We start from the raw sequence: 24,370 nt of genomic DNA, 5'->3' as shown, positions 1-24,370 counted from the left end.
TCATGTTTTTCTTTTAAAACACTGAAACTACAGAACTGAAATTTAAAAAAGGGAAATTGGATTCAGCCCTTAAACTAAAGCTATAATTTAATTAAACCTTTGGACAATTATTTCCTCTGGTTTTGGATGATGTGCAGCTGGAAGGATTTTGGTTCTTACTTTTTTACATTCACATAATTATGATGTGTAACTGTGGCAACTATTTATTGTTTTTACCACAGGGAGCTGATTGGCATCTAAAAAGACTAATTAGTCCCTCCAGGATGTTGTGATGTTTTTTGTGGTTGTTGCAGCTTAAAATTACTAATTTTGCGGCATCTTTTTCAAAAGGTTCAAACTTCCACCGTTTACAAAAAAGTTGAAATTACTGCACATAACCTTCCCTTTCCCTCTCTTCTTCTCAAGTTATAATCCCTCCTTACCTGAGAAATCCCTGCCTCATTGTCCTGCTGCTGGCTTCTGGTCTAATGTCTCCTGACTTTTTGCACTTTTTACTGTGACAACAAAGATTTCTTTTAAATATGTGGAAAGCAACAGTGAGCACAACTTCTGTACATAAATGAAAGAGAACTGAGATTGTAAAAAAAAACAAAAAAAAAAAACAAGCTTAACATGATATAAGTTTGTCATGTTAAGATTATATCAGCATGGACTTCTAGTAACAATTTAGCCAACAACATCTGCATGCAGTAGATTTACTCAACTTACTTGTTCGTTTGAAAGAAAACTAGTTTTACTTGTAGGCACCTTATTTAAAAATAAATCAATCTGAAGCCAGTCGTCTTTGCTGTCTGTCTTCAATGCAAGCTAAAAATACGTTTCAAACACAGCAACTATTTTCCCATTTTGTCTCTTGCCACACGTCAAAACACAAACTATCTGCTGATATTTCAGCTGTACACCTCGTCCTTTCTTACCTGCTTTCATTTTGACGGCCATCTTCATTTTGAGGAGCGGGTTGCAGCCAACATCTGAAGCAGCTGCAAAATCGCAACATCGCTCCCTAGTTTTGATCTGATGATCTAAATCTGATCTCTGGCTTGTTTCAACTTTCACATATGAATACCTTTAACAGCTGCCACAAGTGTACTTTTAAGACTGTCTGTACATAAAGAATATAGGTGGACTGAACAGTTTCTCACTTCTCACTCTCAACTTTCATGACTGGGGAACTTGAATTCTCTTTTCCATTTAAAACAAAACAACAGATGCAGCCAGCAACCGAAACAAAGTGTGTTCTAGAAATACAATTCATGCAAACACAAACAACGCATCAACCACTCCAGTGTGACCGAAAAGTATTTTTTGTAATAAGAAACAGAATAAAAAATATCCTTTTATCATCCCACTTTTGGGAAATTCAGATGTACCAACAGGAAGTTACAGGTACACAGAAAACAAAAACGCAATAAAAGACAGCATAACGCTGTACATTTATGAAAAATAACATATTCAGATATAACTGAGCAGCGCTTAAAAGAAAATCATTTGAATGTGTGTATATTTGTGCATAGAAAGTATCGACCGACCACTTTACTAGAAGTGAAAAAAAATACTGTGCAAACATCAACGGGGATGTGCAAATAACAGCAAGAATGTTCTTTGAAATGAGGAACTATGCAAATCTAGGCACAGGAAGGTGAATTCCTTGATTTCTCTGCAGTTTCTCACTCTACATTTCCTCCCTTGCAATAAAAAAGCAGCTAGATTATTTAGTTTTAAAACCAAATGTTGAACTTTGCAGCTCCCAAAACCCTCACAAAATGTTTATTTATTTCCACTGATGAACAAAAAGTGTCCGGACCAGTTAAAGGATTTTATCATGCATTAAACTCTATGTTCATTGCAAAATCCAGCTCACAAATTTAAACTTTAACTTGTACAAACCAGCTTAGCAGTTTGATAGGAATATCGCATCCTACTGGTGAACTGAGGATAAAACTATTCAGGAGATTTATTATTAGCTTTCCACAGAAGGGCTTAAAACAACTCAATCCTTTACTGCAGCAACATGATCCCCCACTTTTCAGAAAAAACTCTAATTACTTCAAACCTTTAATGTAAGTAGATTTATTTAGTAAGCAGAAACAATCCCACATTAAGAAATAATTTTCAAACATTGGTACTCTTGTAAACTGTTGCTACTACTTACTAATCAAGTTGAAATACATGTAACAGAAGCATTTTTTAAATTTATTCTTTACTTTTTAAGTTGATAAGAGCATCTGTGAACTTCTAATCAACAAGCCATGACTTTTGTTTCCCTGGGGTTCTAAACGTTTTTTTAATTTCTTTATTTTTTAAGCAATAATCAGGTTTTTTTCTACTCCTCCATAGCGGTGCCACATCCGTCACTATTATGTGTTCAACAAGAAGGTCCACCACATCTCTTTAATGTAAATATCAGGAAGATATCTTACCTTTGTAATTCAACAATCTCGTTGCTGAGGGTGTCGAGTTCCTTAATGGCAGAGAAGTCAGCTGCCAGGTTTGCATTGTTCTGAAAAACATAAACACCATCACAAAATGTGCATAGGTTTACCTACACACAGTAAGGAAGGACTTTTTAAACCCAGAAAGAACAACCACTTTATTGATGGAAGAAGATGGGACACAAAAAACATTTTAAAGTTAAGAAACAGCATCGCCATGGAAAGAACTATATGAATATTTGATGACAAAAACTCTTAAGAAACTATTGAAGTTACAAATAAACTTTGGTTCAGAGAACAGTAGCGTGAGAGCACTTAAGGTGAGAGGAAAATATCCTACAAAGCTCATATTTAACTTTGTCCATGGTTATTGGATGTTTTCATCCATTTTTCTTGCCTTTACGTGTTCAATAGTAATCTGCATCCAAACAGTTACTTGAAATAGAAATATGTTTGGGCACAATACTTGGTAAAAAGAAGAGGAAATGTCTTCTGTTGGGGCATTTATTCAGAAAAAAATATTACTGTCTTTCATAGTAGTATAAAAAGTTAATTTGGAAAATAAATTTCTGTAAATCAATCAAAAACCCTCTGTATTTGTTTCTAATAGTATTAACAGACTTGAGTGTACTTGTGGGCCTCACCTGCTTGCTGTTTTGTCTGTCAGACGGAGGAATCATTTCCGGGGAGAGAGTCTGTGGTGGCTCCAGGCCTTTCGTCAGCTTCAGATTGATCAGATAAAGTGCCAAGGCAAACTGTTCACGAGTCAGCTTTCCCATGTCTCCAATGTCACACAGCTCCCTGGAAGCAAGAACACACAAGTTATGTAAGAGGCCAATGATTTCCACCTCAGGCAATAACTACATTTAATGATCCAACAGATCCATCATGTTATGCCATTATGGAAACCGATAGGACACGGCAGGATGGATGGTCACCAGCCGTGTGAGGGTGAAAATCAATGATGTCACTGGTCTTATGTAAAAAAAGAAACGTGCCACCAGGATGTAGTAACCCTGTAAAGATCCTTTGTAGGGTAAAATTACAACTAAAACAGTGTTTATGAATTAGATTAATAACTTTTCGTACACTGATTAAACAAATTTTCTTCTATTTTAATCTACTTATCAATAACACTGCATTTCTATTTCCATAATGGAAAGAAATGAACAAATCAGTGGATAAAAATTGGCTGAAATCTTGTCTGCACATAACTGTGTGTTGTTAGCATCTCTGCTTACCAGATTCGTGCGAGAGTGGCAGACGGCAACCCAGTTTTGAGAAAAATATCTCTGACTTCTGCTCCAGACACCAAGCCGTCCATGTCGCCATCCGTCTTGCTGAACAGTTCATCGTACTTGGCTTTCTCTGCCGCCGATACAACCCACTGCGTAGGCAACAAAAACATCACTTTTTGCTCCAGAAAAGCAAAAACACACCACAGACGAATGACTGTGCGACCACTGTACATCAAGCCAACAAATATTCACTCACCTTCCCACTCTTCTTCTTTTGAAAAACACATTGAGCGAGCCAGTTTGAGATCATTTTAATTGAGTTGCTCAAGTTTTTTTTGTTAGTAAAAACACAAAAGCAGGTACTGCGTGCACAGGAGAGACGGAGGCTGTACTCACAGGGGCGGCTGCTGGTGTTGGGGCAGGAGCTGGCGCGGGTTTGGGAGGGTGGGGAAGGGTCTTCGCGCTGGTATGGGAGGAGCGACTGTCTTTCACAGAGGGAGGTGAGGGTAACAGGGGCATCACGGGTGCCGCCGCGGGTTTTTTCCTCTTAGAGGGTGGAACTAAAGGAGGCGGTAGGGACATGGGAACGGACTCGCCTTCTAGTGCTCTATAAACCAGAAACATTGCCTGAGAAAGAGTAGCAAAGAAAACAGAAAAATCCATCAGAAACAATAATTACCTAGCAGCGATTTAATCTTTGCATTTCTTCCATTCACAATGATTTTGTTCCATTCAGCTATACAACCTGTAAACTGACGTTCATAGACATTAACAGAACAATGTTGCAAAGAAAAAGTGGAAGAAAAGTTATTTTCTAGCTGTCTAGAGACATCCCATATAAGAGATTTGATTGGAGTGAAATGTGGTTCTACAAAACAGTGATTTAGAAGATATAAAAAATGTAGAGAAGTTTGTTGTAACATGACAAATGTAAAAATAAATAAAGATTCAGGGCATAAATACAGTTTTGAAAGTCGGTGTTTCAGTTCCGGTGTAAGTGTTCTTTATTACTATTTCTACTATCTTTATTATTAGTCTTACCACAGAAAATTCATCTCTATCCAACATGCCATCTCTATCCAGGTCACTGAGCTCCCACACCTTCAACACACAAAGACAACATTACTCAGCTTTAAAAAATGTTATGATACATGTTAACTTACCAATGAAACCACTGACTCAATTCTGGTTCTTAAATCAACATTGCTGACATTACTAACTATATCATTGATGTGTTAGTCCATCTGAAAATATTTACCGTATTTTCCAGACTATAGAGCGCACCTCACTATAAGCCGCACCCACAAAGTTTTGTTTTTTTAAAAACTGGAAACGTACATATAAAAGCCGCTGGTATCTCCGCCGCTCTCGGTTTTCCAACTTAATAAATCTGCTATTAAGGTCGCAGCCCTGCGTCTCCAACGCCAAACCATGGATTCGTTCACGCCGAGCTTACGTGCAGTAGTACCAGATCGATAGCCGCTGCTATCAATTGAAAGCTATCGATCTGTAGTACCAGATCGATAGCTTTCAACTCAAAAGCTGCATCATATAAACCTCTTCGTGCTGTTTCCATGATGAGGGTGTATGAGTTTGAAAACATTTCTCTGTCATGCCTGCTGCTAGCATGTGCCTGTTCTAAATGAAAATCAGCAAGAAGCACTTTCTTCTTTGATTTCCAATTTTGACTTCCAATGATTCACTTCCTGTTAAAGAGTCCAGTGGCAGATGAAGATAAATCCACAGAAACGTCGCACCGGGCTATAAGCCGCAACGTTCAAAGCATAGGAAAAAAGTAGCTGGCTATTGTCCAAAAAATACGGAATTACAAATTTTATTTAATAGTTTTGACAATTTAGCATTAAAATAATTGCAGACAATTTGTGCATCATATATTGACGTCTTTTACTTAAGGTAAGAAATTTACACTTAATTAAACACAGGTTAGACAGCAGATTAAAAAGATGAGGTGTGTGACAAATTTTGTCACAAAAAACTGATGAAGGAAAGCATTTAACCTTCACCACGCCTTCTTTTCCAGAGGCTTCACAGCCTTTCATGAAGAAAGTACGACAACAAGTTCATAAAGAAAGACAACTGAACTATTGAAACTTCATATGTACAACCTATCATTGTAAAGTAAAACAAGGAGGAAATTCAGTTAAAGTTATATCTATAATTGAAGAATATACGTACTGGAATTCCTTTGTGTTTTTAATACCAGAGCAGAAACTATTTCAATGTTTACAAACAAACAAAAAAACTACAGTGCATTTTCAGAAATAAGAAAATAAAACTTTAAAAGTTTAAAACTGGTTCTTACCCTGCCCAGGATGTCCACAGGCAGCTTGGAGTTGAGCAGAACCGGTTTAACCTTGTCTCCTGACAGCATCCCTCCAACTGGACCCAAACTCTCAAAAATTGCGTCAAACTTCATCTTCTCCTCTGGCTAGAGAATAAAAAAACAGAAGTACAATGATTTCACCATAAAACTTCATACTTAGGCAGTATTTACATAAGAATTAATGACTAAACTGGAATTAAACAGGAAATAATATTTCTACTCACAGCAAGTTCAAACAATTAAAACTGACCTTGAAAAAACGTTATTACCAGATTTTTTTATTTTACATATGCTCACAATAAAAGATTACAAACCTCTCAAAATAAAACCAATGTTCCCATTTTGTAAATAACAAATAAATCCCACAGAAAACCTCCACACCTTAACTACCCAGGGTGCATCAGCAGCCACTCCTTTTGCCAACTGCGGGCTGCTTGTATCATGCTGCAGATGTAGAAGAGCAATACATGTTAATTTTCAAAATTTGTATTAATGCTACTAAAAAATTGTTAACACTGAATTATAATTCAAAGCAGCAAACTTACAAATTTGGGCGGAGGAACAGCCACATTAAGACTCTTAAGCGCCACCTCCAGGCCATTCTGAGCACAAGCAACCAACCGCAATGCTATGAAGAATTGCTGAGGGGAGAAGAGGCAGAGTCATGTAAACCCTGAAGGATGCCATACTAAACCACATCATATTAAACACATAAAAATATACTTATTCACCTCTTTAGATTTGCTACCTGTTAAATATACCTCTAACCAAAAATCTTAATACCATGTTTGATTCTCCAAATAAGCAAATTTGTCTCATAATAGGGGAGGATGCAGACTTTGAGGGGTTTTTTTAACCCTTCTCAGATTATGTCATCTGGTCACTGTGTTATAGTCAGCATTAGAAAAGAACTAAATCTGGGTCGAGGATGCAGCCTGGTCAGGTTAATTGCGTTTTTTAATTGCGTTGACTGTTTTTCCCCGTAACCTTCAGATTTAAAAATGACTGTCTTGTTGCATCAAACTTGAGACAGAATGTTGTGACAGGTCTTGCTTGCAGAGCCTAACAAATATCAGAGACATCTGTGAATATCAGACACAAAATAAAATGAAAGTCGGATTCAAGCACAGACTGACTTTTGATCAGTTGATTATAAGCCTTTTTGAGTTAAAAGTAGTTTTAAAAACTTACTATTTCTGTTTATTTGCTGTCTTGCTCCTTTTCCTCCTTTGTATTTTAAAGCCCTTCTTACAATAGAGTGAATATCAGTACATCTTCCCCTGATTTTGAGATTTTTGTTGTTGTTGCACAACAAAAACTGCAATCATCTGGAAACAATGTTTTTTAAAAATCTTTGACTTACTGAATGCAAATAAATTAGTTTTGTTGTGAATCTTTAACACATCCAACACTTTCATCACCACCAAAATCTCATTCCTGTATTATTTATTTTATTCAACATAAATTGCAATAATAATTCATGCAATTAAACAGCTGTTCAATCATTAGATGATAAAAGTGTTAGTAGTTTTGAGCGGGTTTGATGTTATTTAGATGGCTCATGAAATACAGCAGAAAATGTAGTGTTGTACAATAATTCAGTGGTAATTATGTGGTGAATTTATTTGCAAATTCATCACTGACCCATGAAATACATGTAAGATTAAATGACTGGATTTATAAAATGTAATTACCGACAGTTTCTGTGAAAACTCAAACCACAAACAAAATAATCAAACAAAAAAGGGAGGTGGAAAGAAATTCACAAACACACCCAAAGGGGGCATAAGAGGTTTCCATGCAACTCCAAGACCCGTTTGTTACCTGTTTGTTAAGGAAACCCTTTCTTTCAATGTCTGCCAAATCCCAAATCTACAGAGACATTAAGAAATTACAGATTAATTTTAAATCTAAAACCAAGACACATGTGATGTTTCTGATCCACTTTCAACCTTCACTCACCTTCCCCAGGACCATGTCAGCCAAACCCGACTGCTTCAGGAAAAGAGCCGCATCTGCTGCCGCCACCCGCCCGCTCCCTGTGGGATCCACCTGAAAAACACATGAGCATGCTCACAATGTTACAAACAGGAACAACAATAAGCAAGATATCAGTAGAAATGTGGCAATTTATCTAACAGTTATATTGTTTTATGATATGAACAGAACAGAACAATCCTTTTGCATAAAGAGAGAGTGAAATAATGAAGAAATAAACTGGGAGAGTCACTCTTTGGAAGAAAGGAGCCTTTGACTCACTAAAATCAATACTAATAATAATAAAATAAAGCTTTTTTTTTTCAGAAGTCTATTAGCTTAGTAGTCTTTTATAGAGCTCAGGGGAAGCTTCCCTCCCTGGTTGGCAAAGAGAAACATTAATAATTCATAATGATACTTCCTTTGTTGGACACAAAGGCTTGACTGTGAAGGTAGACCAGAGATCAGAGCTGACTACAACACTTTATCAGAGCAGCAAGAGAGAGTTCAGAGTTTAAACAGTAACACAGTCTAGAAATTAATTTCTCCATTTTCAGGAATGTATTACAACATCATTCTGAGTGTTGGTAGTGAGAAACCATCTGCATTTACATTGGCATAAAAACTGTCTATAACATAATACAACTTAAAAAAAGATACATTAAGTTGTTTTGATACATAATACAACTTTTTAAAAAATACAAATAAAAAATATTGATACAATAAAACGCAATACAAGCTGTTGTTTACGGGAAGATATTACCTGTCGATAATATTTGTCATAGATGGGATTTCCACTGGAAAGCTGTTAAGAAAAAAAAAAAAACTTGAATCAATTAATTACATTTATACAGGTGTGTTTAGATACATTAGGATATCATCAAAAAGTTAATTAAAGTCAGTAAGAAAAATTTAAATCTGAAACCCATATTTATACTTATTAAACAGATATATTCATGGAGTAACCCGACTACTTATTTAGTTCAAAACAATATTGCCAACCATCAGACTGCACAGCAAAGCCATGAAATGTAAGACATATACTCAACAGATTAAAAGGGACACAACACACGAAATAATTATGCAAATAATATAAGAGAATAAAAACCATTTAAAAAGCTAAATCCTCCATTGGTTCAGCTTCATATCTGAAATCACAAGAAGCTTCAGATTAGCAAGCGTATCTTCAAGTTGATTTTGGAGATTATGGCTTACAGCGAATGAAAACCCCAAATTCAGTAGATAAAAGGGATATTACGTAAGATCTACAAGACCAGAGCAACGTCTTCCTTCTGAAAAGTAGATCTATGTTCTGATCACTGATTCCGTTTGCATAAAGTATTGCATAATGCATGGAGGGCCAGCAGCTCTGCAGAGATGTGAAGGAATCCCACGCTGCGTTAGTGGCATCCTTTTCCTTTGTCTGCATTGTTAAGCCTGCTGACTCATCTTCCTCTTGACAATACCCTATAGTTTTCTTTGTGGGATTTAGGTGAGGGAGGTTTTCTGGTCAGTGAAGTACAGCGATACCATGGTCACAAAAGCAGCTACTGGTACAGAGTGGGCAGCCGCCAAGCCCTACTGGGAAATGAAATCAGCATCCGTGGAAAACTTTAGACTGAGAAAACATATTGGACCAACACAAGCCGACTACACAGCTCCACAAATCACTACTGTTTGTGGGACATTCACACTAGAACTGGGCTCACCACTTGGCCAAACTTAGGGAATTTTATTTCCAAATAAAATGCAAAATTTAATTCAGTCTAAAAATAGAACTTCAGATCAATGAGCATTTTCTCCTAACCAGGTAAGCAGCACCTGCTGTCTCTGGTTCAGAAGGCGCTTCACCAAAGGACTGACAGTCGTAGTCCGTGCCATGGACACACCTGACTGTGGTGGCTCTTAAAGGGCCGACAACACAGCTCCCTGCTTGCAAATCTCCACCTATAACTCTATAAAGGGTGTTGTCTCATAATCCTTGAATAATCCGTGCAGTTTTACCTAGCCTACTCAACTCCGCTCAATTCTCATTTCCCTTCATGGCTCCGTCAGGAATTTCTCCCATTTAACTCGATTTCCCAATTTCCAGTAAGCTTCATAGCATCAAACTTTCACATTAAATGTTAGCAATTGGGTAAAATTTAAAACTTTAACAGAGTCTATGCCTCCCGCAAGCAATCGTTTCTCAGTAGCAGAGGGTCCAAATCTTCTGTACGAAGCAAAGCGTAGAACAAGGGGCTGGTTTTACAGGGCTAAGTTTCAACTGTTGCTTGTGCACCTTTATCTGTTTAAACAAAACTTCTTTTTCTCTCACTCAACTTTCCATTAATCCACTTAAATAGAGCACTTCATAAGCTTAACCTTCCTGTAGAAGGTGTCAAGATCGAAAGTAGCCTTCCCTATACTAAAGCTGGCCATAGCAGGGAATAGAGAAAACATTTCTGAATTAAAATCCTTTTCAATTTGTCTCATGTAAATTTGAGAGACTGGATTTCTGGTTTTGATAACACAGAAGCAGTAGCAGTAGCAAACCAGTTTAACATAAGTCTTACTAAGAGCAAACCTAACTTCTGAATATTCAAATTAACTGTGATGTTCTTGTAAGAAAAGGCTTTGCAAAACTTACTTACTTGCCCTCCTGAATTTTAGCTCATAATTTGAAAAGCTTCCCAATAAATAACCTTATTTTTCAACTCAAGCAACCAAATAGTACCAGAAACAGAAATAAGAATAAAAACACTGCTGGATATTAAGAAGGAAATATATAGATTAAAAACCAACATTAAAATATCTTGTTGAAATATCCAATCTAACATAGAGCAGTCGTCCATAAATATTTTAAGACTGCTGAGCCAAAAGAAAGTATCTTTAAGAAGCAACAATCCTTATTTGACTTTGTAATTATGAAAAGTCCATGATTTATTAGTATTTTACACAGCAACTCTAGACAGAACAGTTTGAGTCAGGTTCTTATCATAATTCCTCTCAAGGCATTCAACTCAAAACTCTTCCAGAATTGTGAGTCACAAGAACTGAAAAGACCAACAAAATTATAAAAAATGCCTTTCAAACACAGACAACCAAACAGCTGCCTCTACCCTTAATACATGCATTTGGTAATAATGTAACAAGGAAGCAACATGTCATATAGCCACATTTTAAAGGAACAGGCGATTCTTTTTAGCATTTTAGCGTTTTTTTAGCATCCTGATTTTTGGGAATCAGCTGTTCTTCTTTTTGGCCAATTAGCTGTTTTCTTACTTGACAGAAGTTCATTCTGTCCCTCTCTACATATAGATATACTGTATGTGCACATTATGTAGAAAATGGCTTTAGATACTTGACACCACTTACTGTTGTATCGTGCAGACTGATAACATTCAGTGAGGCCGAACAGATCTGTTGCATTTTGCTTTACTGCGATGTTGATGACTTTGATTCGTCTAGAAAGAGCTCTTCAGAGCTTCCCAAAGCGCTAGACGCTTGCATTAAGAGCAACAGCTTATTTGTCCTTCACTCGAAACCTCTGTAAACACCCTTCTTTCCTCTGACCGGTTCAGTGCTTCACAGGAAACAAATCAGCGTTCCCCTTTCTTTTAGCTAGGCCTGACACATGGTGATCGAGAGCTTCAATTCACGGGTGCAGGAAAGGAAAGCAGAAGTGAACAAAATGAGTCGCCTCCATTGAGCTCTTCAACACTGCAAGGCCAACAACCATTGTGCAAATTTAGTCTCCACTGTACAAGAAGGACGACAGCAGATATCTGCTCGGGTGTCAATCTTGTAACAGATCCTGGCACAATGAGAAACGTGGAGGGGGTGGAGGAACGCTGAAGGCTGTCATCAGCAGTTATCTGTCAGCTTTTTCAACTGCCTCTGAGATAACTGTTGACACACACACATATATCTATCCATCTCTCTCTCTCTCACACACTATTGCAACTTCTTCTATGGGATGCACAAAATCGTGTGCCAGGAACTGTTGACGGCTGTAACACAGTGATCATTGTACTGGTGACTCTTTAAATCAGAGCTGAAACAAGAAAACGCCTCAATTATCAGAGTCTCTGCAAGTTTTATAAAGTTAAATTTGAGACTTTGTAAGAGCGACTTGAATGACGGAGAATAATATCCTAATGATTTAATTAAACACACATGTAATAGTGCTTTTAAGCATGTAATGTTGGTGCTCTTACACTAATGTTGCCTAATTTGAACATCTACAAAGAAAAGTAAGCTCAAGACAATTTACTGACAACAGATTTTAGCCACCTACAGAAAATGTATAATTGCTCCATCACAAAGGAGCCAATAGCAAATAAAGTAACAAGAACATGGTCAATTTATTTTCCTAAGCACACAATAAGACAGTTTGAGAAGTAATATAGTTTTTCAGGTTTGCAAAGAAAACTGTATGTTTGGGATAAATTCAATTTGACACAGCTTACAGCGTATATTGCATCCCTCTGACCGTAAAAAACACTCTTAGTCCTCACACACAACAAATCATAAAACAAACAAGTTTCAGAAAACAAACAATGGAATAACCGATGAATAAACAAATGTACAAATTTACAACAATTAAAATTACCACATTTTTTCAGAGAGAAAAGCTAACATCTGAGCCACCTACAGAAAATGTATAATTGCTCCATCACAAAGGAGCCAATAGCAAATAAAGTAACAAGAACATGGTCAATTTATTTGCCTAAACACACAATAAGACAGTTTGAGAAGTAATATAGTTTTTCAGGTTTGCAAAGAAAACTGTATGTTTGGGATAAATTCAATTTGACACAGCTTACAGCGTATATTGCATCCCTCTGACCGTAAAAACACTCTTATTCCTCAGACACAACAAATCATAAAACAAACAAGTTTCAGAAAACAAACAATGGAAGAACCGATGAATAAACAAATGTACAAATTTACAACAATTACAATTACAAAATTTTTTCAGGGAGAAAAGCTAACATCTGAAGGTCTAAAATGAAGTTTGTTTCAGACCTAAGGCTTTGTAGAAACCCTGATTTCTGTATAACTTAGATGGAGTCAAATTTTAACATAGCAAAATGCATCTCTGGTCCATTAGTCTGTTGAAGACTCAAAACATAAAACAACAGACAGCAGATATGTCTGGGATAGACATCATTGTCCTCAGGCTTTAGCATCTTGATCACTAGGATCTATATAATGGAGGCACAAAAGGCAGTGAAAGTCCATTTAACTGTTCATATATTATAGACAAGCATAAATTAAAGGCAAGGTACCTGAAATACTACAAGCCTAACAAATAATGCTTGTGAGCACATCTTTGCTGTTATGATTTTGCACATTAAAGATCCTGACTACAATTCATGATATTGTGCAACTCCAATTTTAAAACCAACAACAAACAGACGGGTAATTTTCAAAGTATTAAGTCAAACAATAAGCCAACACTGCCAAACCACCTATCTGAAGTTACATCCCACGGTGGCTCAGGTGACAAGCCTGGGACTGCAACCTACTGATCAGACCTCTAAACAAACAACATGACACAAATTTGTAGTTCTTCATTTAACAGCAACAGGCTGGCCGTTTTCCCTCAGCAGGGAAGGCTAGTAGCTGCTATGGTTCACTTCCTCTTATGTTTGCAAAGCAGCTCTTAACATTAGACAGTTATATATTTTTTGCCATAGTGCTACACCATGGATACAAAATGACCTAATGGGCTAACAGTTAACAGTATCCCACTGAAAAAGTTCATAAGGAAAACACTAATTCAATCTCCCTGTAGCATGTTTACTTCTAATAATAGCCATATTCAGGCTGGAGATTCAGTCTAACCACATGGGAAACCACACGAACACCGAGGCAGTCCTAAACACTGGATATAAAACGTCAAAAACTGATATTTGATCAACAGAAATGTGACAGTAAAGCGACAATACAGACTGAGCCACAGATGGGTATCACGTATTACCATCACTTTGGCAATGACCGACTAGCCTGCAGCAAAAAATTATGAGAAATAGCGACATATGAAACGAAGCCAAGTGACGTTAGCTACACGACGAGTGTGCAGTTTGACAAAGAAGCGTCAGAAAAGCCCAACAGTGACACAAAACTAGCTGTTAGCTCAGAGGCTAGCTGGCTAGCTACGCCCTTACGCAGTCCCCAAAGAGATTAGGCAGAAACTTTTCCCAGTCACAGCAGGACTAAACTTCAAAAGCAGCCACCACGGTTGATAAGGACTCATGTTTCCACCCGCCCCGTCTAAATAACGCCTCCGAGGTGTTTTCAAGAGAAACAAACACAAGCCGGCGACGTTTGCTGTCGATATATTTGAGTTGTACAGACAGTGTTACCTGAGTAAGAGACAGAGTGGCAGCCATAGTGTTTCTGTTTCCCACTGCTTTCATGCTGCGATACCTCCAGACACCAAGAGGGGGCGCTGAAAACCTGGAGCAGGACACGAACATGAGGGAATGATGGGAAATCCTATTAATTTTATATTTAAACGCAAGTTGTGATTAAAAAACAACAAATGGGCCCTCTCCGGATCATTAAGACTTACTCACTCTCATCTCAGGGAAAACGCCCAAGCCCCAACTTTCCATATCGGCTTTGTGAGATGATACGCTACAACTTTACAAGATTGTACGCCCCTAAAGGGTCCTTGCAAAAATATGAGGAAGTATGAACTCCCTTTGTAGACTATTTCAAGAGTTAACAGATTCCTTTAAATTGGGATTAAAAACGTAAGAGTAGCTATACTTCATAATAATATAACTCAAGTAAAAGTCAAAAGTACAGTAAAACTACTCTTAAGTAAGTTTTACCCCATTACTTAAGTAATTGTAGCAATAAATATAAATAATAACTGCCCGCAACTATAGGATACCTTCAGTATTAATACTAACTAAAATATATCTTAGTATCTGCAATAGGGACATTTGACATGGATATTCTTGATTTGCTTTTGCAAATTTATGTCAAAAACAGATTATCTAAAGTGCAAAACAGAGCCAATGACTCCCTCTACTGTGTTGCAGCTGAATAGAATAAAATCTCTCATTCAAAACTCATATTTCATTGCACTCGAACAAGTTGGTTATGCATTCATTGGTATAATCTCCCACAGACCACTTTAATAGTGACACTTTGGTGGTACCAAGTTGGACCCTCTTTTTGTCTTTCAGAACTTCCTATTTTTATGGCATAGAATCAACAACGTGTCAAGCACATTCCTCAGAGCTTCAATAGCTTCACACATTTCCAGATCTGCTGGCTTCACATTCATATCAGTCTCCCAGATTTACTGGACTCCCAGAATCCAGTAAATCCAGGGCTTTACTGGATTAGGATCTAGTAATTGTGGAGGCTGTTAGTACTCATTATCTTGTTCAAGAAACAAGTCTAAGATTAACTACACTTATTTATTACTATCATTTTCCACAAATGTACTAGAATAGTTCTCCAGGAACAATCTCCAGACGATATCAGGTGTGGAATATGCATTTTTCATCTTTTCTCTTTCTTATCTGTCCTTTAGCATTTTAAGGCAGTGTTAGGTGTGTCGGTGTGGGAGTCATCAATACCAAGAAGATAAACAAAAACTTATCAATCCAAGTAAAAAAAAATTGGATTCTCTTACAAAAAACTGTCCCTAAAATAACCTGGCATTTAGCAAAAGGAAATGATTTTGATCATTCTAACAGACCTAAAACCAGAAAAGTTCAGTTTGATTTAAAGGTAAAAAGATTGACCAAAGGCTATATATGTTTTAATGTAAGTAAATATTGAATTATATGTAAACTTTCAGTGCAAGTAAATATCTTGTTTCAACTTTAAGTGTAGTGAAATAGGTGTTTTAAAGAAACTGTGATCCAAATCCTTCAATTTACTGCTGCTCTCCATCTTTGTATGTGAGCAGGGAAAAACAATATTTGACTGACATCAATGACATATTCTTTTGTTTCCCATAAAGGAAATGACCCTTCATGAAACTTCATAATTAATAATCACTAGCATTTAGTTGTGGATTATTCATCCAAATTATACATTTTTAAAAATGTATGAAAATTATTTAAAGCAGTTGTCAGGCATGCAGTCAAGACTTCATTTTTGTAAATTAAGTCAGATTGGAGGTCGGATTCCTAAATATTTATTCAGTGTCAGGTTATGGTGCTGCAACGGAGTTTAAAACTTACCAGGGGAATCAAATGTGAAGAATATGCAGAATTTTAGTCTTGCACAGAATGGAAATAAGCTACGTCATTGTAATCCATCAGTTAGCTTTCTCAAAAACACAATCATGATTTTAAAAAGAGAAAAAACACACTCGTCACTGTTGAAAGCCACAAAACCTTAAGTAATCATTATGCCATAATGGGAAGAAGAAAAGAATACGAGATGCAAATGTAACATTTAGAGATAAATGCATATCTGTTTGATTTCTTCAGATTGTTTTTATTATTTGCACAGCAACATAAAATTTGACCCCCCACTTCATTTCTGACCATTAGTACAAAATGTGTGTTTTACAAAAGGAGCATTGTTGGAGCATTGTGTATGGGACAATGTGCCGGGGTGCAGCAGTGCAGATGTACTGAAATCAGACAGGAGGAAACTCGTTATATCATCTTGGGTATCAGATGATTCACTGCTACAGGAGAGGACCTAACGTACAACTAACGCTTAATTATGATAAAAAGACTACTGAAGGTGCACCAAAGTGGAAGAGTTGGTTAGAAAGAAAACTACAGATGGGGCTTCATTCTAAAGTAGCCTATTTAACCAGCCGCAGACAGAAGGCTGATCTGAGCAGGGTGTAAAATACAAAGTCTTAGTCCTGATGGTGGTTCCCATTAAACCTTGTTTTAATTTAACGTTAAAGCAGGACAGATTGCCTGCATTAAGATGCAGAACTCAATCCAATCCTTCCAGACTGACATGAATTAGTGTAAAACATGTACAAAAAAAACAAACAAATAACACACAAACCACATGAGGTAAACAAAACATTGTCATGGCACCATTCATACAGCAACTATATTTTCCTGTCAAAGCTTCACATAAACCTAGATTCTCATTAAACAAATGATAGTTTATACGGTTCTGCAGAGAACAACTTGCAGCTTTATAATTACTAATCTTGACATTCGTTCCAGCGGATCACTTCTATTATTCCAATTTATATAACAATAATCATGTTAATAGTAGCAGTAGTGGCTCATGGAAACAGGAAACACAACAGTAATTGCCCTTATTGACCTATCCCTTTTGTTTTGTAAACAAACAAATTAAAAAGTCCGTCCCACCCAGATCCACCCCGAGGTGACGCTCATCAGGGTCTTTCGTTTCAGTCTCCGTTCAACAAACCACAGACTCAAACAGAGCCGTTCCTGAGTTTATAACTCATCCTTGAGTTGAGAGTCTGTGCCTTCATCTTCTTCCTCTTCCTCCTCTTCTTCTGGTTCCTCTCCCTCTTCCTCCTCTTCTTCCTCTTCCTCATCCTTTTCTTCTTCCTCCTCGTCTTCCTTCACCTCGTCCCTCCTCTTCTTGTCCTCTTCCTCTCGCTTCTTCCTCTCCTCCTCCTCTTGGCTTTCCTTCATCTTTCTCTCATTATCCTGGAAATGGAGACAACATGCAATAAAAAAAAAATCATTCAAAACTGATGAAGTCAGATTCAAAGAGTCTTTGCAAACAGACAGAACTGGGAACATACCTTAGTTTTTCCCCAGGTTTCGTTTCCAACTTCCTCTGCCACTTTGGGATCGTTGGTGATTAGGAAGTTGTCAAAGATGGTCCCAGACTTGACCTTTACAAAAACACAAGTCAGTCAGTCCAGATCGAGTATAAATGCTTTATTAACAAAGATCCAGAGCATTTCTTGTTCCCAACGCAGAACACTTCAAGAAACTTAGATACGAGCTTCTATTCTAAGTTATTTTTGCTCATTTTCACTGTATAGATTTGATTATTTATTTATTTGAGTGTCATGCACCACAGTATGGTGTTCAGCCTACAAGGCATGTTGAGAAGGCCACCAAACAAGTTTCCCACACTTTACAAAATATTTACAAAAAATGTAATTCCATGGATGGAGTGGTTTTATGCTTCGTCAGCCCATTTCGATGACTTCAGTAACAAAGGCCAGCTTTTAACCACAAGGATGTACTTTTGAGGAAACAAAACTCTGTCTTGGTTGCCAAGCTTGTTCAATGAATGATGATAATGCAAAGATCTCTTTATTAAATAGCTAAGTTAGCAGATGTGCTTCAGACAGCCAAAACATATTAGAGTTATAAATAAATGTATTGATTATGTTTAGTTATACAAATATTTATGGGGTCAGAGTTTAAATATGGAAACCAGAGACTGTTTTGGAAGGTCGGAGGGACAGATAAGACTGTCGTAATTAGAAATTAATTAATTAACTGTTTGCATGATAAATTAAAAATGTGCTCAATTTCCATCATGATGATTTTTTGTTTACAGAAGCTTAATAATGCATTCTATTTTGGGTTTCGGTTGCAGAGGTATTAATTCCCTTTTTATTCATCGCTTTTATTTTATTTTGGATATTAAAATATCTTCCAGTGTTAAGTGTCCTTTACAAAGTTTATTAGTTTTGATAGTAAATTTCATTATTATGCCATTTGCCCCCTAACTTGACAATTTAGGGGGAATAAGTGAAAGGACGAATAAGCAGGTGACTCGATCAATGAGTTAATTACCGATAATGGACAAATTGAGTGATCTGAGTGACTGATGATGGATGGAGAATGAAGTGAATATTTAAAAATATTTTATGCTCTATTTGCTTGCAAGTAATTATTCAGACATGCTAAAATACTTCAATCCAGTTCTATATCTTTCCTTACAGTCTCTGTAGGAACCTTGAGAGCTTTTCAAATTTAGCTGCTGTATTTTTATCGTTGACTGAACACCATCAGCAAGACCATCCCACCTGCCACAGGTCCAGTCCAATCACGCCGATGCTGTCATATTTGTAGATCTCCGGGTCAGCTGTGTACTCTGGATTGTCGATCTCAGGGTGAACCCACTTGCCTTTGTAAGCAGGGTTATCGATCTCTCGGGGTTTCCACTCGCCCTGCACGTGCAAAAAACACATTAAGGCTCATGTAAATAAAAAAAATGAAAGAAATAATCCTGGACAAATGTAAGTGAAAGAGTTTTATTTGGCAGGTATATTTATAACAGCAGTAGGAAAATCTGTGTAAGAATACCTTGTAGTCAGGGTTGGTAATCATAGGCGGCTCCCACTCTCCGTCCATCTCATCATCCCAGTCGTCAGGCTTTTTGGCATCAGGATCTGGGATGTTCTCAGGTTTGTCCCAGTCCTTAAAAAAATGAAGATAGGTTAAAACAAGAGAATATAAAGCCTTCACAAAGTTATCCCACTATTACAGCAGACTAACCTCAGGTTTCTTGTCAACGGGGTCTGGAATCTTCTCCCTGTCGTCCCAGTCCTCTGGCTTTTTGGCGTTGGGGTCCTTGATTTTTTTGGGGGGGAGAAAGTCCCAGTCATCCTCCAGGTTGCCAGATTCGACCTTCTTGTTGTCGATCTTAACCTCGTAGGTGTTGTCAGGGTTGACAATCAGCGTGTACAAGTGGGAGTACTCATCATCCTGCAAAGGACAGCGAGATGATAGAACCAGGAAGGAGGAGCTCTAAAAACTGAACTTTTAAAAATTATCTCCTTCCTTGTTAGGTCAACTAGTCAGAACTGAGAGTAATTATTGGTAATCATTCAATACCCCGGTGTTAAATTAAAAAAAACTAGATCGGCTTAGAGCTGAAACTAGTTTTATTAATAAGTAAAAAAAAAAAAAAAAAAAAAACTATGCCATACCTTGCACCTGATATCTTTGTTAATCAAATGGTTTTTGCCTTTGTAGTTGAAGATCACATGAACTTTCTTTGTGCCTGGGCCACAAATATCAGGACCTGAAGGAGGCATGAAGAAAATAAAGTTTTAAGTACCTTAAAGTATGTTTACAAAACTTTGCAAAAGCATTTTATCATAAATAAATGTTGTAAATGATTAAGGAAGCATAATCTGACAAAAACTCAGAGTCCTACCAAACATGATGTTGTAGACAGAGTCTCCATGCATGTCCTCCTGGTTGAGCTCAGAGGGGAACAGCTTGATGTATCCGCCGCCACAGTCGATGCTCTGCTCGTGTTTCACAGTGAACTGGATGACTAGAGGCTGGCCTTTGTTACTGAAGTCATCGAAACGGGCTGACAAAGCATAAAAGCGGGCATCCTGGCTCGTCTGCAGACCTGCGGTAAAAACAGCATCTTCGTGACAAAGATCCCGGCTGAGGCAGAATTTAATAGGCTGATCCTGAGTTATTTAGAGCCACTTTCATGATGAGTAACAGAAAAACACTGGCACTGCTTTATGAGCCGAGAATCATAAAAGCAGATTTTTAGGCCGAAATGTTTTCAGTGGCATGCTGATTAATTATCAAAAGCTGCCATCTGGGTAAATTAAATTTAAAAAGAAAATCTGAAATTTGATTATTTTAAAAAACAAACAATGGTGGTTCTGATATAGGCTCGTGTGGTTTTCTGCTCAGGGCGGCATGGCCAAGAGGGCAGCGTGAAAAGGCAAAAACAAGCTTGCTGTCATGTCCTCTCAGCATATCATCCAGTGCTAAATTAAAAAAACTTTTATCGTGTCTTAAGGAGTCTGAACTGCTTTTGACTAACACCAGGTAAAATGTACAAAAACATTATTTTCAAAGTGGAAAACAAACACAAAAAAGATTTTTAATGATTTACAGAGTGGTCCTGAAACTGTTAGGTGCCTCTCTGCTTCAGCACACCTGGCTCCAATATTAGCTCATCAGCAGAGCTCTGTAGAGCTGGACTGAATGTTAGTGATGCATTTTTACCATTTAATTCAAGTGAGAGGGACAAAGGACACAGATAAAAGTTGCAGGACTCTGGCTCTTGAAGAATGCGATTTGAGCCCACTCCTCTATAGGTATTAGGACGACATCAGACTTAGATTAAAGGTATACTTTTATATATAAAAAATGTGTTTTACATATTTGTTAAAAATATCCCTTCATCCTGACAGTATAATATGAGACAGATAATCTGTGAAGACAAATTAAGCTTCCATGATGCATCTTATTTTCATCACCAAAGCCTGTCACGAATGCTCAGGCTCCTTAGCATTGCGACTGATGATGGAGGATTAATTGTTTTCCTGGAACGGTAAGCTATTTCTCCACCATTAGCACGTTTAGCACTGTGTACACGAGGTTGATTGACAATGATAAAACCATTTTCGTGGCTCTCATTGGTTGTTTTTGACCGGGAGCAGTGCGTTTCTTCAGACAGTAATAGTAGCACTGGCAAGAGGTGGAGGAATTTGATCTTTCACAGATTATTTGTCTCATCATATACTGTCAGGACACAGTGACAGTTTTAAAAATATGTTAAAAAAAAACATATATATACTGTATATATATATGTATAAATGTTACATACCTCATATTTAACGAGAGAAGAAAAAAATACTACAAATAAAAAGGTAAAAAGTTTCCAAGTAGGAATTTATTGATGCATCTCACACCTTTTCTTCACTTGAACGATGCACATACTAATGCAGTACTGCCCATCAGCCAAGAGCTGCTGCACACTGCCAAGTCAGCTCTATGAAAAAAGACAACCACACTTTCTTGCTCTTAGAAGAAGACCGATGTTTTGTGAATATTTCCTAGCAGTAAAAACATCCTCAAAACACTTCCAGCATTTTTATTGAGGTATTGCAGTTTTAAAACTAAAACCAACAAGCTGAAAGGTTCAGAACTTGTAGGCAGCTGACTGCAGCATGCAGCATGTAATTCTCTATAAAGAGCAGAATGGCTCTTTAATATTCTGTGCAAACTGAAGTTAGAGAATTTTAATGCAATGTATTTGCTTAAGTCAACATATAAAAATCACAAGAAATAAATGTGATAAGTAACATTAATTAAACTGCAATTACACAGTAAGGTAAATTATTTTAGTAAAACAGGAATAACAATTGTTTTTGTTTATATAAAATAAGTTATATCTGGGTTAACATTATATACAACTAATATTATGCAGCTGTGATTTTACTAAAGAGTAATGAGAATCCCATAGCAGCCCATAAATACTATTCATCAATTTGTCCATCTCTTAAAATAAATTGGTAAATCAATTGTTTTAGTTCTTTCTGTGGCTGCTATATAATGATTTTTTTTGTTTACTTGTTTTTTTATTGCTGAATGGAGTTAATGAGGGACCAGGTGTGTGGCTCACCCAGTGTCAACTGCTCACCACTGTTAGATAATCTAAACTCCTTCATTTATTAGTTACATTTACAAGACAAGCTCCACATCACTGTGTGTTTTTTTCTCACTCACCTTTATCTTTCTCTGCGTCTCCGTAGAACTTCCCTGCAGACAGCACAAACTTGCCATAGTCTGACTTGTGCTTGGATTCTGTCCAGCGACTATTGAAGGCATCTGCACAGACAAGATCAGGTTGAGCATTCATTGTGATAAGCATCACACATTGCTAAAAGCACCTGTGCTACTGCTGATGATAATGATGATAAAATCTGTGCAGGTGCATGTTACTGAGGGATGAGGGGGATATAAGAGAATGACCAAGGTAGGGATGAGCTGCAGGGTGGGGGGAGAGCTTTGAAGACAACTGGGGGTAGGAAACAGATGGACTATAGCTGAAGGACTGAGGCAGAAGAAGAAGGGGCTCCAAGACGGATCATCTTATAGATTAAATGGCATTTATCCCTATAGCGAGCAGCTGATGCGTGCAAAATATCGCATTAAAAATATTCAAAGTATGAACCCCCATTCTATCAATAAAGCATCTTTTTTATTATTATTATTTAATGGTAAAATAAACGAAAAGTGGACAGAATCGATATTTAGTAACAACATAATATTAAAATAAAGATAAAACCTTACCGCCATCCTCAAACTGCTCTCGGAAATACATAGAGGACTCGGCCAGGACAGAGGCGGCAGACACGGCCACCAAAATCAGCGACAGCGCTGTCATGGTTACGAGCTAAAAGCACTCCGTCCGGAATAAAGACAGCAAACTACAAATACACGCCTATGTGGATATTTTTGCTTTTTCTATTCTGTATGTCGGCGGTGCTGGTCCAGTCTTTCTCATACAGTCATGCTACGGTACCGAGCCGCCGAGGAGCACCAGCCTCTCTCCTCTCTGCTCGGAACAGATGTCTGAATCTGATTGGTCGGTGGCTCCAAACTAGTGTCGCGTCATTCAGCCAATCGGAGGAGAGAAAATCTGAACGCTAAGGTTTATAGCCAATAGGGGAAGACCACGCGTTTGCTTGATACACGCCCCAAGGAAAATGATGCTCCTGGATGAATCACATGGCTGAAGGAGAAAAAAAGAAGGGTGGAAGAATAGATTTTATTAGTACCATAGAACTCTCCACCAGAATAACCATCAAAGATAAACCATAGAAAGATAAACCAGCATGTAAAATCTTCGATGTTCTCTATAATGCTTAATTAAACCGTGCATATTCAAAGCTTAGAATTAGGTCGGTTTTAAAAGTGAACACTTGAGAATATTTATGGAAATATATGTGTATGGGGGTGGAGGGGAAGACAGCCCTTACGAGATTTCGGAATTATTTTAATCCTTATCTTAAAACTATCTACATTTGTTTTCTTGTTTCTCCAAAACAAAAAGACAAAACATAGTAAATTATGGATTTTCTCTGTACAATTTAACAAAGTACAACAAAGCGCTTGAAAAATGCACAGATGAAAACTCGTGACAATTCCGCTTTGTTCGTTTTTGGGTTGATGACATCACAAGAGGCAAAAACTATTTTTGACAGATTTTGACATATGAAGCATTAGTTACATTTGAGTTTCAATCTGTATACATTATAAATTTTTCTCTGACCGGTTTTTGTGCATATTCGTCACAAAATAGTAAATAGTAAATGTCATACTCTGTATGTTTTGACTGATTAGACTGGAAAATATCAGAATTAACCCCCACTTTGACAGATTTTTGTGTGGTAGGCTACATAACTTTATACTACTCACTTTTTTGTAGCAAATATTTAATGTATTTATATGAATTTATTTATAGGAATGTATTTAGGGAATCTGAAGTATTTGCAGACTTCAGCAGACTGTAATACTAAAAACACATGAATACTGGGGGACCACTGTGTCCAAATGTAAAAAGACTGCACCTATTTATTGAAATGTGTAATTGTTATGTAAATAATTCACAATAATTTGCTACAGTACCTGCAGCAGTATTCATACCAACTGAAAATCTGTCTGCTGTGTCACCTGGTT

The 24,370-nt window shown here is 37.2% G+C and overlaps 2 protein-coding genes across 3 annotated transcripts in view; both read right to left on the bottom strand.

Moving 5' to 3' along the window:
• Positions 1–14,398, bottom strand: part of eps15 (epidermal growth factor receptor pathway substrate 15) — a 29,193-nt gene extending 14,795 nt beyond the window's left edge. For both annotated transcript variants that reach the window (XM_023339550.1, XM_023339551.1), the window contains exons 1-12: positions 14,345–14,398; positions 8,755–8,796; positions 7,977–8,066; positions 7,839–7,886; positions 6,560–6,655; positions 6,396–6,458; positions 5,994–6,119; positions 4,712–4,771; positions 4,067–4,297; positions 3,674–3,819; positions 3,077–3,233; positions 2,421–2,500 (exon numbers count right to left, since the gene is read on the bottom strand). In XM_023339550.1, the coding sequence (XP_023195318.1) occupies positions 2,421–2,500; positions 3,077–3,233; positions 3,674–3,819; positions 4,067–4,297; positions 4,712–4,771; positions 5,994–6,119; positions 6,396–6,458; positions 6,560–6,655; positions 7,839–7,886; positions 7,977–8,066; positions 8,755–8,796; positions 14,345–14,398 (1,193 nt within the window). The remainder of the gene's footprint in view (positions 1–2,420; positions 2,501–3,076; positions 3,234–3,673; positions 3,820–4,066; positions 4,298–4,711; positions 4,772–5,993; positions 6,120–6,395; positions 6,459–6,559; positions 6,656–7,838; positions 7,887–7,976; positions 8,067–8,754; positions 8,797–14,344) is intronic.
• A 2,029-nt stretch (positions 14,399–16,427) lies between these two features.
• LOC102220809 (calreticulin-like) lies at positions 16,428–23,251 on the bottom strand. The gene is made up of 9 exons (XM_005806357.2): positions 22,982–23,251; positions 22,415–22,516; positions 20,088–20,291; positions 19,858–19,952; positions 19,424–19,633; positions 19,232–19,345; positions 18,952–19,095; positions 17,707–17,799; positions 16,428–17,608 (listed from the first exon to the last, which is right to left on the bottom strand). The coding sequence occupies exons 1-9, from the start codon at positions 23,073–23,075 to the stop codon at positions 17,390–17,392; spliced, it is 1,275 nt and encodes a 424-aa protein (XP_005806414.1). The 5' UTR covers positions 23,076–23,251; the 3' UTR covers positions 16,428–17,389.
• Positions 23,252–24,370: the final 1,119 nt, after the last annotated feature.

Source organism: Xiphophorus maculatus, chromosome 9, assembly GCF_002775205.1.
Source record: "Xiphophorus maculatus strain JP 163 A chromosome 9, X_maculatus-5.0-male, whole genome shotgun sequence".
Taxonomy (NCBI): domain Eukaryota; kingdom Metazoa; phylum Chordata; class Actinopteri; order Cyprinodontiformes; family Poeciliidae; genus Xiphophorus; species Xiphophorus maculatus.
The sequence above is the reverse complement of the archived record's forward strand: the minus strand, read 5'-3'. Positions and strand labels throughout refer to the sequence as shown.

What these genes read in the sequence shown, in the direction of transcription:
- LOC102220809 (XM_005806357.2), bottom strand. Translation starts at nt 23,075, where the DNA reads ATGACAGCGCTGTCGCTGATTTTGGTGGCCGTGTCTGCCGCCTCTGTC. An exon ending in AGACGCAGAGAAAGATAAAG is followed by an intron (nt 20,292 to 22,414) that starts GTGAGTGAGAAA and finishes TTTTTACCGCAG; the next exon opens with GTCTGCAGACGAGCCAGGAT. An exon ending in AAACCTGGGGAAAAACTAAG is followed by an intron (nt 17,609 to 17,706) that starts GTATGTTCCCAG and finishes CTCCATTTCCAG; the next exon opens with GATAATGAGAGAAAGATGAA.